The sequence below is a fragment of the Mytilus edulis genome, chromosome 3 (assembly GCF_963676685.1).
Source record: "Mytilus edulis chromosome 3, xbMytEdul2.2, whole genome shotgun sequence".
Classification (NCBI taxonomy): Eukaryota; Metazoa; Mollusca; class Bivalvia; order Mytilida; family Mytilidae; genus Mytilus; species Mytilus edulis.
The window spans coordinates 38,163,049-38,178,242 of record NC_092346.1 but is presented as its reverse complement, the minus strand read 5'-3'; the positions used below and the strand labels follow the sequence as shown (position 1 = coordinate 38,178,242).

The following is a 15,194-nucleotide window of genomic DNA, read 5'->3' as shown; positions in this document are numbered from 1 at the left end:
ACAAATACTCTAACTGCTTGATGTACTATAATGAACACACAAAGTTTAACAATTTTGCAACATTACTGACTGAACACCTCTGATACAGTTAAGGACCAGGCCTTTGTTTCACAAACAATTTCACAACAAAAATTACTGGTATAAAGTAATTAAAAGTTTAATATGATTAGGATCCATTTCAGTCAAAGTGTAAAAGAAAGGTGCAAAAAGGTACATGCAATGATGTTTGGTCTCATAAAAAGCCTTTCAACATTTAATGTTATAAACAGACCATAACAGTCTGCAGCGTTAGCCACTAGTTTGATGCCGCAGACTAGTTAAATTTTATTCAGACTTGTAAGTTTTTGCAAAATTTAGACTCGTGACAAAAATGTTGGAATTATGGTCTTTGGACTAGTAATTAGAAACGATTTTAGTGCAGACTGTCACAAAGGCTTAATGCATTATCAGATATTCACAAAGTTTAAAAATCTAAAAAAAACTGCTGACTGCCACTATTTCACCTAAGACCCAATCATCAGATTTATACATGTCAATTAAATGATACTTGGTAATTACAAAATTTTGTGCAAAGATTTACATAACAATTAAAAATATTGGGCAGTTCTTATATTTGTCACTTAAAGGAGATTCCTACAATACTTTTACAAATTCTACAATGACTTCATCAAAAATCATACAATTTACACAATCATATTTGTTGTAACAGACATAATTTAAAATATATTAAAACTTAATACAAAATAATACACTTTTTTTACAACATGTAACTTGATAACTGTACATTTAATACAGTCTCTATGTCATAATCAATCCATTCTTCTAGTGGATGTTCCATTAAAGTATTCTGTTTGAGAGTATGAAGGAATTTCAAAAATCTATACACAACCAACATACTTTTTGAATAATTTTGCATACATGAAAAGGACAAACACAAATAAAAGACCAAATACACATGTTCCCTTTTTCCTCTTGCATTCAGTTAGATGAAATAGCCATGACCTTAAAATAGAAATCTTAGAACATGATGATTAAATCTAGGTTTATAGTGTTGTACATATGACCTATATGAATCAAGTCTGCTTATGTACTGTCTCTGTGATCATGGAAGGGAACCAGTCAGTCATCCACTGGATTTTCAGAACTTCTATTCTGGCTCTAGACTTTACTAATCAGTTGAACTTTTTCTTTGTTGCTGTAAATCTTTCCATGTACTATAATTTAAAGTAAAAATAATTACAGCATGTTTACAAGTTATTTAAGTAGAATACTGCAAGTTTTCATCTTAAAAATCAAATCAGAGAAAAATATTCAATAACAGTTCAGTTTATATACTAATATTGTCTGTTAACAATTTTTGTTTACTTCCTGGGTTCTTAGGTAGCATTCAGAGTTTTGTGTGACGTTCATTTTCACTGAACTAGTACTCATTTTTGTTTAGGGGCCATCTGACGCCAGCCTCTGAGTGCAAGATTTTCTTGCTGTGTTGAAGAACAATGGTGGGTTTGGACTGTTTTATGCTATTTGGTCTGGTTGTTGTCTGTTTTACACATTTCCATTCTCAGATCTATTGCCTCAAGTATGGGAAGTTCTTGGTTTGATCCCTATCCAGGTCAAACCGAAGACTTGAAAAAAACTTCAACTCAAGTTCATAATGCAGATTACCAATTTAATAATACTCAAAACAAAATATTCTTTGGAATATTGTTTATGCATTAAACAGAATAAAATGAAAATAATTGATATTAAAGATGATGATTATGAAAAAAAAGAAGGCTGAATTGCCACCCTCTTGTGTGAAAACAGAACAATTCTGTGTTCTAAAAAACCAGATATATTCATGGGGTAATAAAAATATACATGTATAACATCTATAATTCAACCAGTCTTTATATAATGCCAACTAATCTTATAATTCTGATCCTTTAAGATTTAAACTTTAAGGTGGTACCTAACACTACAGGGAGATAACTCTGTAAAATCAGCAGAACGTTTTAATGACATGGTGTTGTTAAAGGAATGTTAAGCTTCTCAATAATCAAAATAAGTTTTTGTCAAACTGCTATATAACCAGTGTAATTTTTCTGATTAAACGGTTGGTTCAAATTTTTTGAAATTTTTATATTTTTGTCAGAGAGAAAATTAAACGAGCCAAATTAATTTTAGTTCAGGTGTTGGGTACCACCTTAAAACAGGACTTGATTATTTAATCTTACCTCTTCATAACCATCTAGGTTGTTGAACTGTTTAAAATCAAACACATTTCCTTCAATAGCTAATAATGCTATTTGTGAATGTTTCATAATCTGTGGTGTAAATGCTGAGATTTCTAAACAGTTTTCTTCTAATCGTAACACTTTTAATCGTGGACATTTGGCAACACTTTCAGGTAAAACAGATACCTACAATTAATATCATAAATATTATAAACAAGTGAACCTTCAGAGTGGAAGAACACAAATTTTAAAGGTGAGTCCTACAAAAAATCATCAGTTTAATACTGAATAACAACAAATTTTTTCCAAAATTTCAATTGAAAATAAAACAAAAGGCTCTCAAGAGCCTGAATCGCTCACCTGAATTTTTTTGGTTTAATCTCTCATCAATGATTATTTTGGCTTTTCAATTTATTTAAATGTTCTTTGAATCGTCCTATTTTCTTCAAAAGCAAAAAAAAATCATTTTCTCCTATGTTCTATTTTAGCCATAGGAGCTATGTTTCTTGACATACAAGGAAATGAAATATAAAATTTATACTAGATACTCTGAAACTCTGAAACTCATTTAGCCTAAGTTTGGCTGAAATTGATACAGCAGTTTCATAAGAGAAGATTTTTTAAAGTAAGTCAACATGGTGAACAAATTGTGAAAAAAGTCTTTAAAGGGCAATAACTCCTAAAGAGGTCAATTGACAATTTTGGTCAATTTGACTTATTTGTAGATCTTACTTTGCTGATCATATTTGCTGTTTACAGTTTATCTTTATCTATAATAATATTCAAGATAATGACCAAAAACTGCAAAATTTCCTTAAAATTACCAATTAAGTGGCAGCAACCCAACAATTGGATGTTTGATTCATCTGAAAATTTCAGGGCTGATAGATATTGACCTAATGAACATTTTTACTCCATGTCAGATTTGCTCTTAATGCTTTCGTTTTTGAGATATAAGCCAAAAACTGCATTTGACCCCTATGTTCTATTTTAAGTAACGGCGGCCATGTTTTTTGACGGATCAAAGCACACACTTTGTGCAGGATAATCTAAGGAACAACCATGCTAAGTTTTAACCAAATCCATTCAGTAGTTTCAGAGGAGAAGATTTTTTAAAGTTAGCAAATATGATGAACAAATTGTGAAAAATTGTCATTAAAGGACAATAACCCCTTAAGGGGTCAATTGACAATTTTGGTCAAATTAACTTATTTGTAGATCTTACTTTGCTGATCTTTTTTGCTGATTACAGTTTATCTTTATCTATAATAATATTCAAGATAATGACCAAAAACTGCAAAATTTCCTTAAAATTACCAATTAAGTGGCAGCAACCCAACAATGGTTTGTTTGATTCATCTGAAAATTTCAGGGCTGATAGATCTTGACCTAATGAACATTTTTACCCCATGTCATATTTGCTCTAAATGCTTTCGTTTTTGAGATATAGGGTGCAATCAACAGTTTTTTACGTGACGTCATTCTGTAACAGGGCATGTAATAGTGGACCCATCATGCAGAAGTCAGATATTCATAGTTATATAGATATCTATACATCAATGGAAAGATAATTCTATGAACTTTCTGAATAAATAAAAAAAAATCCAACATCTCTTGTTTAAACATGCAAATTGGTACAAGTTATCAGCTGGAAATTAGGCATTTTCCCCCTAAAAAACCTTAAAAACAGACCACCTTTGGACACACAGATCAGTAACCTGTGCATATATTTGAGATTTCTTATAATATGCATTTCGAAGAGCTTATCCGGCTGATTTAAGAAAATGTAGTTTCAGCCTACGTTCGCCTGCTCCGAAAGGAGCTATCTTACCTGACAAATCAAAGTGCTTTTTGCAACAGGTGAAAATCAGCTGTTTATGGAGTTGCCTCCCATATAGTAGGAAGTCACAAAAACATTTTTTTTTTTTTAAATCTTGACAAAAGTGGCATTTTAATTGAACTTCAATATATGTTTTTCACATTGAACATAAAAAACAATCAACTTTTTCATTTAGTGGTATATAAATAGCAGGGAATTCCATCAGTATGTAAATCTCACTGGGGAAATACCCCTAGTTTTTAGTACGAAACTGTTTATAGCACCCTTAAGCAAAACCTTGTATGCGATATATAAAAAATTCTCAGCTTTTCTGAATCTGTACACTATACCGATTAAAATGATGTCTTACTTTAAGGATTGTGACCACAAATAGTGAAACTACAGCTCTTTTTTTATGTCGCGCGGTAGTGGCATATTGGCCAGTGGCAAACAGTTTAACTGGCAAATCCCAAACATTTCCTGTATCACATTTTCATCAGTTTTACAAAGAAAAGAAATCATAAAATAGGGTTTCTTTTACATAAATAGAATAAAAACTATGAAATAGGCATGAATAAAGTTACTTTAAATAGATTTTGTTCCTAGTACTATATGAACTAAGTTATAGCTGAGTTGAGAAAATATTGAAATAGTGTTTTTCTAAGGAATGGCATGTGTACCTTTTTGACTATAAAAAGTACCAAATATATATTATAATGAATAAAACTTGATGTAACACTGATCAGGAGTAAAGGTCAAAGTAGAAAAAATCTACACTTTTCATATGCAACTTTTGGTTCCAAATATATGAGAGATTGAATAAAAATATCATGACGTCGCAAAAAATTAAAAAACTTCAATATTCGCACAGAGTCTGGTTTTCTTATATCTGGTTGCTATGTACAAATCTGTAATATTTGCATTAAATATACCAAACTGATGCTTTTAAATTAATGTATACATGCCGTACAATATTTTTCAGAATTATTTTACTCCATTCGCAAACACATTTCTATGCTAAAACATCACTAATATTTTGTATTTGTCCCTTAAGGGTGCAATCAACAGTTTTTTACGTGACGTCATTCTGTAACAGGGCATGTAATAGTGGACCCATCATGCAGAAGTCAGATATTCATAGTTATATAGATATCTATACATCAATGGAAAGATAATTCTATGAACTTTCTGAATAAATAAAAAAAAATCCAACATCTCTTGTTTAAACATGCAAATTGGTACAAGTTATCAGCTGGAAATTAGGCATTTTCCCCCTAAAAAACCTTAAAAACAGACCACCTTTGGACACACAGATCAGTAACCTGTGCATATATTTGAGATTTCTTATAATATGCATTTCGAAGAGCTTATCCGGCTGATTTAAGAAAATGTAGTTTCAGCCTACGTTCGCCTGCTCCGAAAGGAGCTATCTTACCTGACAAATCAAAGTGCTTTTTGCAACAGGTGAAAATCAGCTGTTTATGGAGTTGCCTCCCATATAGTAGGAAGTCACAAAAACATTTTTTTTTTTTTAAATCTTGACAAAAGTGGCATTTTAATTGAACTTCAATATATGTTTTTCACATTGAACATAAAAAACAATCAACTTTTTCATTTAGTGGTATATAAATAGCAGGGAATTCCATCAGTATGTAAATCTCACTGGGGAAATACCCCTAGTTTTTAGTACGAAACTGTTTATAGCACCCATAAGCCAAAAACTGCATTTGACCCCTATGTTCTATTTTAAGTAACGGCGGCCATGTTTTTTGACGGATCAAAAATCGAAGCGCACATTTTGTGCAGGATATACTAAGGAACAATCATGTTAAGTTTCATTCAAATCCATTCAGTAGTTTCAGAGGAGAAGATGTTTGAAAAATTGTTAACGACGACAGACGACGACGACGACGACGACGGACGCCAAGTGATGAGAAAAGCTCACATGGCCTTTTAGGCCAGGTGAGCTAAAAAGTGTCTCTATGAGATACAGAGATGACCCCACCCCATCCTGGGTTATTCCCCCTCCCCACAATTGTAAATATAAGGCATACATTTCTTAACCATTCTCCAGAATTCAAAATTATTCCATATTTAAATTATTCCGTTTTAGTGCTGGTAAAAGTAAGCTAGCCTGAAATGGTACATCAATTTAACCAATTCAGGCTTCCAGACACATAAAATTACAACTAAACTCTTTTTCTTTTTCATGAAATTTTATTTTAACAAGTACACATGCATTAAAAAGATATTGTTACTAACCTGGTTTTGGTTAAGATTAATTTCTATAGCCTGACACGATGAAACACTTTCTGGAATGGTTGTAATTCCATTTCGTGACAGATTTAAAGCATCGAGCTGCCTTAGTTTACTAAGGTCAGCAGGGAACACTTTTATATGGTTACCAGATAGGTTTACTGTTCTTAGATTGGTCAGATTACATAAAGAGGAAGGTACTGATGTTATGTGGTTGTTTTCTAAAGATAATGTTTCAAGCTTCTTTAAATTTCCTATTTCTGTTGGTAGACTTTCTGAAAAAAGAAAAAATTTAACAATAACATTGATACTTTCAAATAATTTCAACAATTCACTTCTATGACATTGTCACATGTTTTAACAAAACTGCAATTATACATTGTGGAAGAATTCATAAGTCCTGTTTTGTTCATTTTGTTTGCTATCATTGGGTTTTTTTCAGATTCATGTACCTAAATAGTCTGCTAACTTTATTTTTACTTTCTTTTTGTGAAAAGATGATAAAATATAAATATGTATTAGCCAGCATACATTAAACAACATGATCTGGGGTGTCCATTTGTCTATGCAGGATGTTAAAGATCAGAATACAAAAGTTTGATCAGTTTAATCAGATACATGTACCTTATGTAAAGTGTATGCCACACTCTTCACATGCTAAGAACCCACAGGCACTTTTCTCAGAAAAAAAAGTGCCTGTGTAAGAACTGTTGTTATTGCAACAACTCTTTGAGGGGTCAGTATGTGGCCTGATGCTAAATTTCTATCTGTATCCAATCTACCCTCAATTTCCAGGCAGTCCAAATCTCAATTTATTTATTGTTAACTTGTTCTGGTCCTAAACATGCAGTAAATTTTTCCAACTAGATGTTTAGCAACCAAAAATCAATGAATCAATTAATATTATAGGAATACTGGAATTTACTGGGGTGTTTGTCCTTAAACAGGCACAGCACTTACCTAATTTGTTGTTATTTAGTATCAAACTCTTTAAAGAAGTAAAATTTCCTATTTGCTGTGGCAGCCCATGTAGTTTATTTTCAGATAAATCAAGTGTTCTCAAGTTTTTAGCTAGTTGGTATAAATCTTCAGGAAACTGAAAACAAAAATGTAAATGAATCCTGCTTCTGAACTTAAAATTCAAGTCAATTTTCAATTGTAACATATAGCTATAAAAAAATATTTCACTATATACATGTACAATATATTGTTGCAAACAAACTTCAATTAATCTTCTACATACTTACATGTCATGCATGTACATGTATAACATCATTATTTTTCAGATTCCTTCCTATATTTTACTAGAATGATAAATTGATCTTTTATTCAAAGTCTCATGCAAACAAGCCCAGAAAAAGGAAGTAGATTTCTGCACAGATGCAGGGATTAAAAAAGGTCTGAAAAAAAAACATTTAAAATTTGGGGTTCATTAGTAGAATGGAAAATTTTTGGAAAATTTCCAGAATATTTATAATTTATTTATTTTTTAGTTGATTTTCAAATTTTTTTAATTGGGGAATTTCTCCCCAGATAAACGTATAAACACCATATAGAGAGTTTGTTCCCAACCTGTTTAATCATGTTAATGAGCATGATGAGATGGTCAATCATGTCTCATATTTTAATGTGCTGGTACTAATCTATACATTAAGAATGTTTGTGCATTCAAGAAAGATTTTGCCCTGAAGGCATGAGGCGGAGTATTTAAGGACTATTAAAAAATAATTATAGATACTGAATTAGACTTTTATTGGGAAGAAACTGAAAATAAATTATTCAGTGAGGAAAATGCCAACAAGCTGAAAGCAAACAAAATTAATTTTACGCTTTCTAACCTCTTTGATTCCAAGTTTACTGAGTTGACAAGCTCCAGTTTTCTGTGCTGTATCAATATGTTGTTTTACTGGGGAGTTTCCCATTTTTCACAATAATTTTGTTGTTGTCAATGTCAAAATTTAGCTTTGAACAGCGTTTCCCCAAACCATTACAATAAGCGCTTAACTGATTTAGCATTACGTTGTCACCTAAGCGTTTAAAGTAACGTACACATGATACATTGAAACAATATTCAGACTAACTAAGTAATTTTGGTTTAACCATATCCCAAAAGGCAATATCATACAAACACGAACTCCTAAAATATTAGTTCAGTTTTCAGTTGTGAAATCTTGACTGAGGTGAATTTCAGAAATCAATCTGTAATGATGATGTATATATTCAATTATCAATTATGTTAAAAAATTATGGATTCCGCCTTTCTTGTTGAATAGTCCTGTTTGATAACATCTATATCAAACATGACTATTCAACTGTTCAACAAGTCAACATCTCTGGACTTTTCTGTAAACAATTCTCTGTGATGCTTGCCCACATTCTTCAGCTGTTTTTATGTTTTATAAACCCTTTCCAATGGTGTCTATTGCACAATTTTAAAGTGCAATAATTTGATATCAAGACTAAGTAAAATGTACATGTCTCATTTTTGTGTAAGGATAAATTATTGGTGGATTGAATTGTTTGTTGCTGACATCAAGTGGCAAATATTTCAATTAAATATTAATATATCAAGTCAGCTTAGAAATTTAGCAAAACACAAATGCCACATTTTACACATACTAGGATTGATGGATTAATTGTTTGTTGCTGTAAACTCCAGTGGCAAATATTTCAGAACAAATTAACAGTTGATACGTACATTATAGGCAGATCCTGTAAAAGAGGCCGTCTAGAATAAAAGTCAGGGAAATAATTTATGACTGCCACATGAAAATGAGGGTATATATATAAAAGGGGTAGACATTTTTCTCATGCAACTGGCCACCTACATGTACAGTCCCCTTGTGGAGTTAATTTTTGCATGGTTCTAAAAGTGCCGCCAGAAAGCAAGTCACTCACTTTATGTCTGGCATCAGCTTGTTTTTCTAACTGGACATGAATTCATACTTAAAACCAAAAATCTAGCAAAAATATTTTCATCTGTTATTCGTTTGATAAACCCTTTTCCAATGATGTCTATTGCACAATTTTAAAGGTTAATAATTCAATTTCAAGACAAATAAGAAAATGGACATATTAAGGAAGATTGGTGGATTGAATTGTTGGTTGCTGAATGTCCAGTGACAAATATTTTAAAAAAAAATATGTCAAGACAGCTTAGAAATTAAGTAAAATACAAATTATGCAATATTTAACACATACTATGGTTGGTGTATTTATTGTTTGTTGCTTAATCTCCAGTGGCAGATATTTCAAGACAAGAACAAATTAACAAAAAATACACTTTAAACAGGTCCTGTAATAGAGGTAGACAGGGAAATTATTACAGCCACTGAATAATGAGGGAATATATAATAGGGGTAGACATTTTTCCTAATGCAACAGGCTAACTACAGACCTCTTATGGATTTGATTTTTGAATGGTTTCTAAGTGTGTTCCACTTTACCTCAAGGCAGGAATGCACACTTTAAACAACATAAAATATTATTTGATTGCAAATCAGTTGAGCAATATCTTTCAGAAGTTATTTGTAAATGTAAAGTACATGAATATATATGCTATCAATCCAGTAAAAAAAAGTTTTGATAAATGTGAATAAAATATTACTGATATTTCTCCCCTATTGACACTTGTGAAACCCTTTGATATTATAATGTATACTTTTAGAGTGAACATGGCAAAGTAATGAATAAATGATATGGCAACTAACACAGCAAGAGTTATTTTACTGACTGGTGTGCCAGGTACTATTCTAAATGTAAATGTGTGTGTAAATTGATTACTGTGACTTGACTGTTAGTGTTTCACTTATTCCACCTATTGCAAAGCATCAAATAAAACTGTACAAATGATTAAATAACTAGACTGGCTTTCCTAGAGCAGGTTGATGAAATTTCTGACCAGTTTAACAGTTTTCAATTGATTACCCCAATAAACAAATAACAATTGGGTCAGAATTTTAATGAACTGCAATAGGTAGAGAGAAACATTATAGTCAAGTTACAGTAAAATATTTTAAATATTTTGTTCAGTAGTCATTGATTAAGGATGTATGTTTTATTAGCTGTAACATTTCTGATAACTGGATTTTTTTTCTCATAAATTACAATATTATATTGCAGTATATATACTAAGGCCAAATAAAAATATATGTGTGGTTCCAGTAACCCTACCGTCCCTACTTTTTCGGCTTAAAAATAGCCTACCCTAATGATTTTATTGTCATTTTTCATTAAGCACTGTTAAAGTCTGAATGTTGCTCCCATAGACTCAATGTTTAAAAAAACCACATAAAATTAAAAAAAATCCCTACCTACCTTCCCTAACTTGTTTTTAGATGTAACTGGAACCACACATACTTTTTTATTTGGCCTAAGATATAGAAATGTGAGTAAGTCAATATTAAGTTTTCAAACTGAAAGGAAAAGTTCACATTTTTCCAACAAATATAAAAATATGTAAAAATTTAATGTAATATGCTCCCAGAAATGTATATTTTGAACATATTTGAAAACAACTATACAAAAATTATATATCCACTATTGCAGACTTTATTCTCTTCTTTTGTCATTAAAACATCCATGAAATATTTGCCACTGGACATTAAGCAACCATCAGTCAATCAATCCCCCTAAATAGGTTACATCTGCATCATATTATTTTCCATATAAAGGAAGTGCATTTGATTTCTTGTCATCATGTTTATTTACTTACTGTATTATAATAACAATAATGCCATTCAATTTGTAGGTGTAGGGAAAACAACACTTATCAAAGAAATATGTAAAGTTTTAAAGACAAAGTCAATTAATGTGCAGGGCTTTTATACCCAGGAGGTCAGGGAAAGGGGACAAAGAACAGGTTTCAGCGTTATAACACTGGATGGTGAACAGGGTCCTTTAGCAACAGTACAGACTAGTAGGTAAGAAGATTATAGGTGTTATACTAAGGAAGTTGTGGTAATCATGGTTACTACTAAGGATGTGAGAAAAGAGGAGGGGGCAAAATACAGGCAATGTTTTAACACCTGTCCTCAAATGAACAAAAAGAAAATACCAATGAGGATAAATCTTATAAGATAGGCTTCAGATGGATAGACATTATCAAAAGAAAATGACAAAACCCATCAAAAAGTAAATAAAAAAAGAAGATGTGGTATGATTGCTAAAGAAACAACTCTCCACAAGAGACCAAATGACACAGAAATTAACAACTATCGGTCACTATATGGCCTTCAACAATAAGCAAAGCCCATACCACATATTCACCTGAAAAAGGACCAGAAATGACAAATGTAAAACAATTCAATTGAGAAAACTAACAACCTAATTTATGTACAAAAATTGAATGAGAAACAAATATGTAACACATCAACAAACCACAACCACTGAATTACAGGCTCCTGAATTGGGACAGGCACATACAATGTGGCGTGTTAAATATGTTAGCAGGATCCCAACCCTCCCCCTGACCTGGGACTGTGGTGCAACAATACAACAAAAGAATGTACTATAAAAATCAGTTGAAAAAGGCTTAACTCATCAGATGGATACAAACAGAACAGTCCTTTAGAATATACTATAAAATATTACTGATGTACAAGTCCATAGATGTAGAAATTTATTTAAAAGGTACTCATCTTTATTCGATTCTCATTTCCACAGTGATATACCAAGTGGCAGACAGTACACTGTTGGAAAGTACAATGTTTGTTTACAGTCTTTTGAAAATACAGCCTTACCTACACTACAAGTTAAGGTATTTAAGTAGTGTTTAATTATCTCAAATGGATAGTGCAGCAAAACAAATTTAATTTAAGCTGACTTTTTAATTTTTGATAAGGTGAACATCATGCAAATATGAACTTTCAATGTAACTATTTTCTGGCTACTTTTATATTACAACAAGAATTGTCAAAATTCCAATTTAAAAAAAATCAAGAAAATGCAAATGTGGCTATAATTGATTAATTATTTTGTACATCCACTGAGACTACTATAATACACAATATGTAAATTGTCCTAAGCATGCTTACAATATTTGCCACTGGATGTTAAGTCAGACATCCAATTCCAAAATATGTCATGCATTATCAGGACAAGTATGATTGGCTATGAAAAAAATGGAATAAAATATGTGCCACTGTACATTATTTAAACCAGATAAAAGCTTATAATTTATATTAAAGTAAAAAGTAATGGGATGATTGCCAATGCAACAACTCTCCACCAGAGACCAAATGACAGAAGTTGTCCATTTGTTATAGTCCTATCACATTATTACGCCATCTATATTTAAAAAAAAAAAAAGAATTTATTGCTGACAGGATAAACAGAACAGAGTCATAATCATAGATGAGATTGGAAAGATGGAATTATTTAGTCAGAGCTTTATCAGACATGTCAAACATATTTTGGATACAAAAGGTTTAACTGTCATAGCAACAATACCTGTTCCAAAGGGGAGACCACTACAGCTGGTAGAGGAAGTTCGAGCAAGACCAGATGCTCAAGTTTTTACAGTTAGTTTTAATTTTGAGGCATTATTTTTCACTCTTTGTAAATTAAACATTGGAATTTCATTTTTAGGCTGATTTCTGTACATTTTGAATCAGAATAATATTGCATTTATTTGAGTAGTTTGTAGCATTGCAGTAGAAAGACACAATGTTGTATTTTATTCTTCAAAAAAATTAATAAATTAGTTTTCTTATAAAGATTTTTGCAATGGATTTCAAGAAAATGATGAATACATTAAACATCAGTGTTGACCTTCAAAAGGTTCTTTCCACATTCATGCATACCTTAGAATAATGAAAATTGTAAAGAGATATCATGAATTGTCTCCCTTTTATTTTTGGTTGCAATATATTCATTCAAGTTTTATCAACTGAAAAAAGCCAATTTTAAAATAAAGAAAGAATGCAAATTTTGTGTATATATTGTTGTTAGGTCACTAATACACTATGATGTAACTGATAGTATTATGCACTTAAAGTGTAAGATATTTTGTACTCAACATAACGATGTATTATTTTTGTTACAGATAACAAAAGAAAATAGAGACAATATTTTAGCAGATATATCAACATCAGTAATGCTGTCATTAAAGGATAATACTTAATTAGCTATGTTATAAAGTTTTGTTATTTGAGATAACAGGATCCTCCATGTCTTTAGATCATGGAGCTTACATTTTTTCATTCAGACTGAAACATAAAGATTACATGTTCTAACCATAGAAGCCTAAAAAACATATCAAACAGTTACAAATTTGTAGACTATGCAGGAAAAAATATGTTACCATGCAAATCAAGGTGATATTTCCATGGCATAAGCAAGATAATTAAAAAATATATGTATTAGAAGACATCTCTTCCTCATAAGATTTTACCTAATCTCACTTAAAAGATATATAGGGTGTATGATAATGAAACAGCATCCCCATGATACAACCACCAAATGCCTTCTAGAGGTCAACATTCTGTCTTTGTAAAATGAAGTGTTAAGTTTACAGCTTTTTAAACTTTAATATGCCATGAGTTTGGAGAAGTTGTGACTGAATTTAACAGCAAATTTTAAAGGTCTGCCATGTTCACCAATTTCCCTTAAACCAAAAATGCATTTTATTTATATTTAGTGACTACCACAACAGGAATCTAGAATTTGGAACAGGCATATGTGACAGCTGGTGGATTTAACCTCATCTTTATAGGACTCAACTCAACACCTTTTTAGCTCACTCTTTCTAAAGGGCAATCTGTTTTTTAACAATCTCTTGGCATTCAATTTGGTTAACTGATGTCTTTCACTTTTTTTCAAAAAAAAAATCTCTGAAACTTCTGTTGCAAAAGTTACCAGAGTGTTCCAAAGGGAATGTAGTTAAAAAATTGTATCCTGGACTTAATCCATTAAAAAACAGGTCTCTGTTGCTTAAAAATAGAACATAGCAGTTAAATGTAGTGTTTTGCCTATACTGTATCTCTAGATTGTAAGACAAGTTGGAGAACATGTATTGCTTTTTTTATCTTTCAATTTTTATTGTCTTTTATTTCAAAACTAAAACAGTAAAAAGCAAAAGTGTCATGGAAAAAAAATTCAGCAGTTCAATTTCTATATGAATAGAATTTTCAGAAAATTCTGACACTCCATTATGGAGTTATTGCCCCCTAAAATGTATTATATATATATAAGGAGAAACTTTTAACAGATAAAAATCACTGGTTCAAGTAGATCTTCAAATAAGCAAATGTGTTTTGCATAAACCATAAAAGATAAAGATAAACTAGTTGTAAAAGAGTTTAGCATCTTAAATCATCAATCTTTAGGAAGTTAGTATCATCCTTGAAATATAATTTGCCCCATTTATGTAGAAATCAAAATAGTTACAGTGAAATAACAGAAAGTAAAATATATATTTGATACAGCAAAATAATAATCAACTAACTCTTGAAATGAGTTACTGCCCCTGCATGACAATTTTGGACATTTTTTTATTTTTTGCAGAAACTATAATAGATAGAGAGCAACAGTAAATAGCAAAACTGTCCAGCAAAATGAATAATCTACAAATAAGCCAACATAGTGTAAATTGTCAACTGACACCATAGAGAAGATGTTGCTGCTTGAACTGTAATATTGATCTTCAAAAATACCTTAACATAAGATTTTCAAACAAAACTGATCTCTAAAACATTTCCCACAAATTGAAAATTGCAATTCAAATGACAAACCTTTGTTATGAACTTATGAGCCATTACAATGAAAGCTTTAAAATCACATTGGTTTTATTGATCATAGCTTGTTTATTGCCATTGGCAAATATTTCATGCATTTTCAGGATAGTTGATCGATTAAAAAACTTTGTATTTGCAATTTAACTTCATTTGATCACTGCAAATCTA

General features: G+C 31.1%; 2 protein-coding genes across 3 annotated transcripts; one reads left to right on the top strand and one right to left on the bottom strand.

Annotated features, from left to right (window-relative positions):
• Nucleotides 1-141: 141 nt before the first annotated feature.
• Nucleotides 142-8,266, bottom strand: LOC139516403 (leucine-rich repeat-containing protein 57-like). The gene is made up of 5 exons (XM_071306477.1): nucleotides 8,130-8,266; nucleotides 7,252-7,387; nucleotides 6,298-6,566; nucleotides 2,217-2,402; nucleotides 142-1,214 (listed from the first exon to the last, which is right to left on the bottom strand). Exons 1-5 carry the CDS (start codon nucleotides 8,211-8,213, stop codon nucleotides 1,173-1,175), a joined length of 717 nt encoding a protein of 238 aa, XP_071162578.1. The 5' UTR covers nucleotides 8,214-8,266; the 3' UTR covers nucleotides 142-1,172.
• A 117-nt stretch (nucleotides 8,267-8,383) lies between these two features.
• LOC139516404 (cancer-related nucleoside-triphosphatase-like) lies at nucleotides 8,384-13,430 on the top strand. Of its 2 annotated transcripts, none has more exons than XM_071306479.1 (6): nucleotides 8,384-8,492; nucleotides 9,959-10,035; nucleotides 11,042-11,213; nucleotides 11,956-12,049; nucleotides 12,618-12,812; nucleotides 13,337-13,430. In XM_071306479.1, exons 2-6 carry the CDS (start codon nucleotides 9,990-9,992, stop codon nucleotides 13,412-13,414), a joined length of 585 nt encoding a protein of 194 aa, XP_071162580.1. In that variant the 5' UTR covers nucleotides 8,384-8,492; nucleotides 9,959-9,989; the 3' UTR covers nucleotides 13,415-13,430. The 2 variants fall into 2 exon arrangements, with proteins under 2 accessions (XP_071162580.1, XP_071162579.1); XM_071306478.1 differs by having other exon boundaries at nucleotides 8,395-8,471.
• The last annotated feature ends 1,764 nt before the right edge of the window (nucleotides 13,431-15,194 follow it).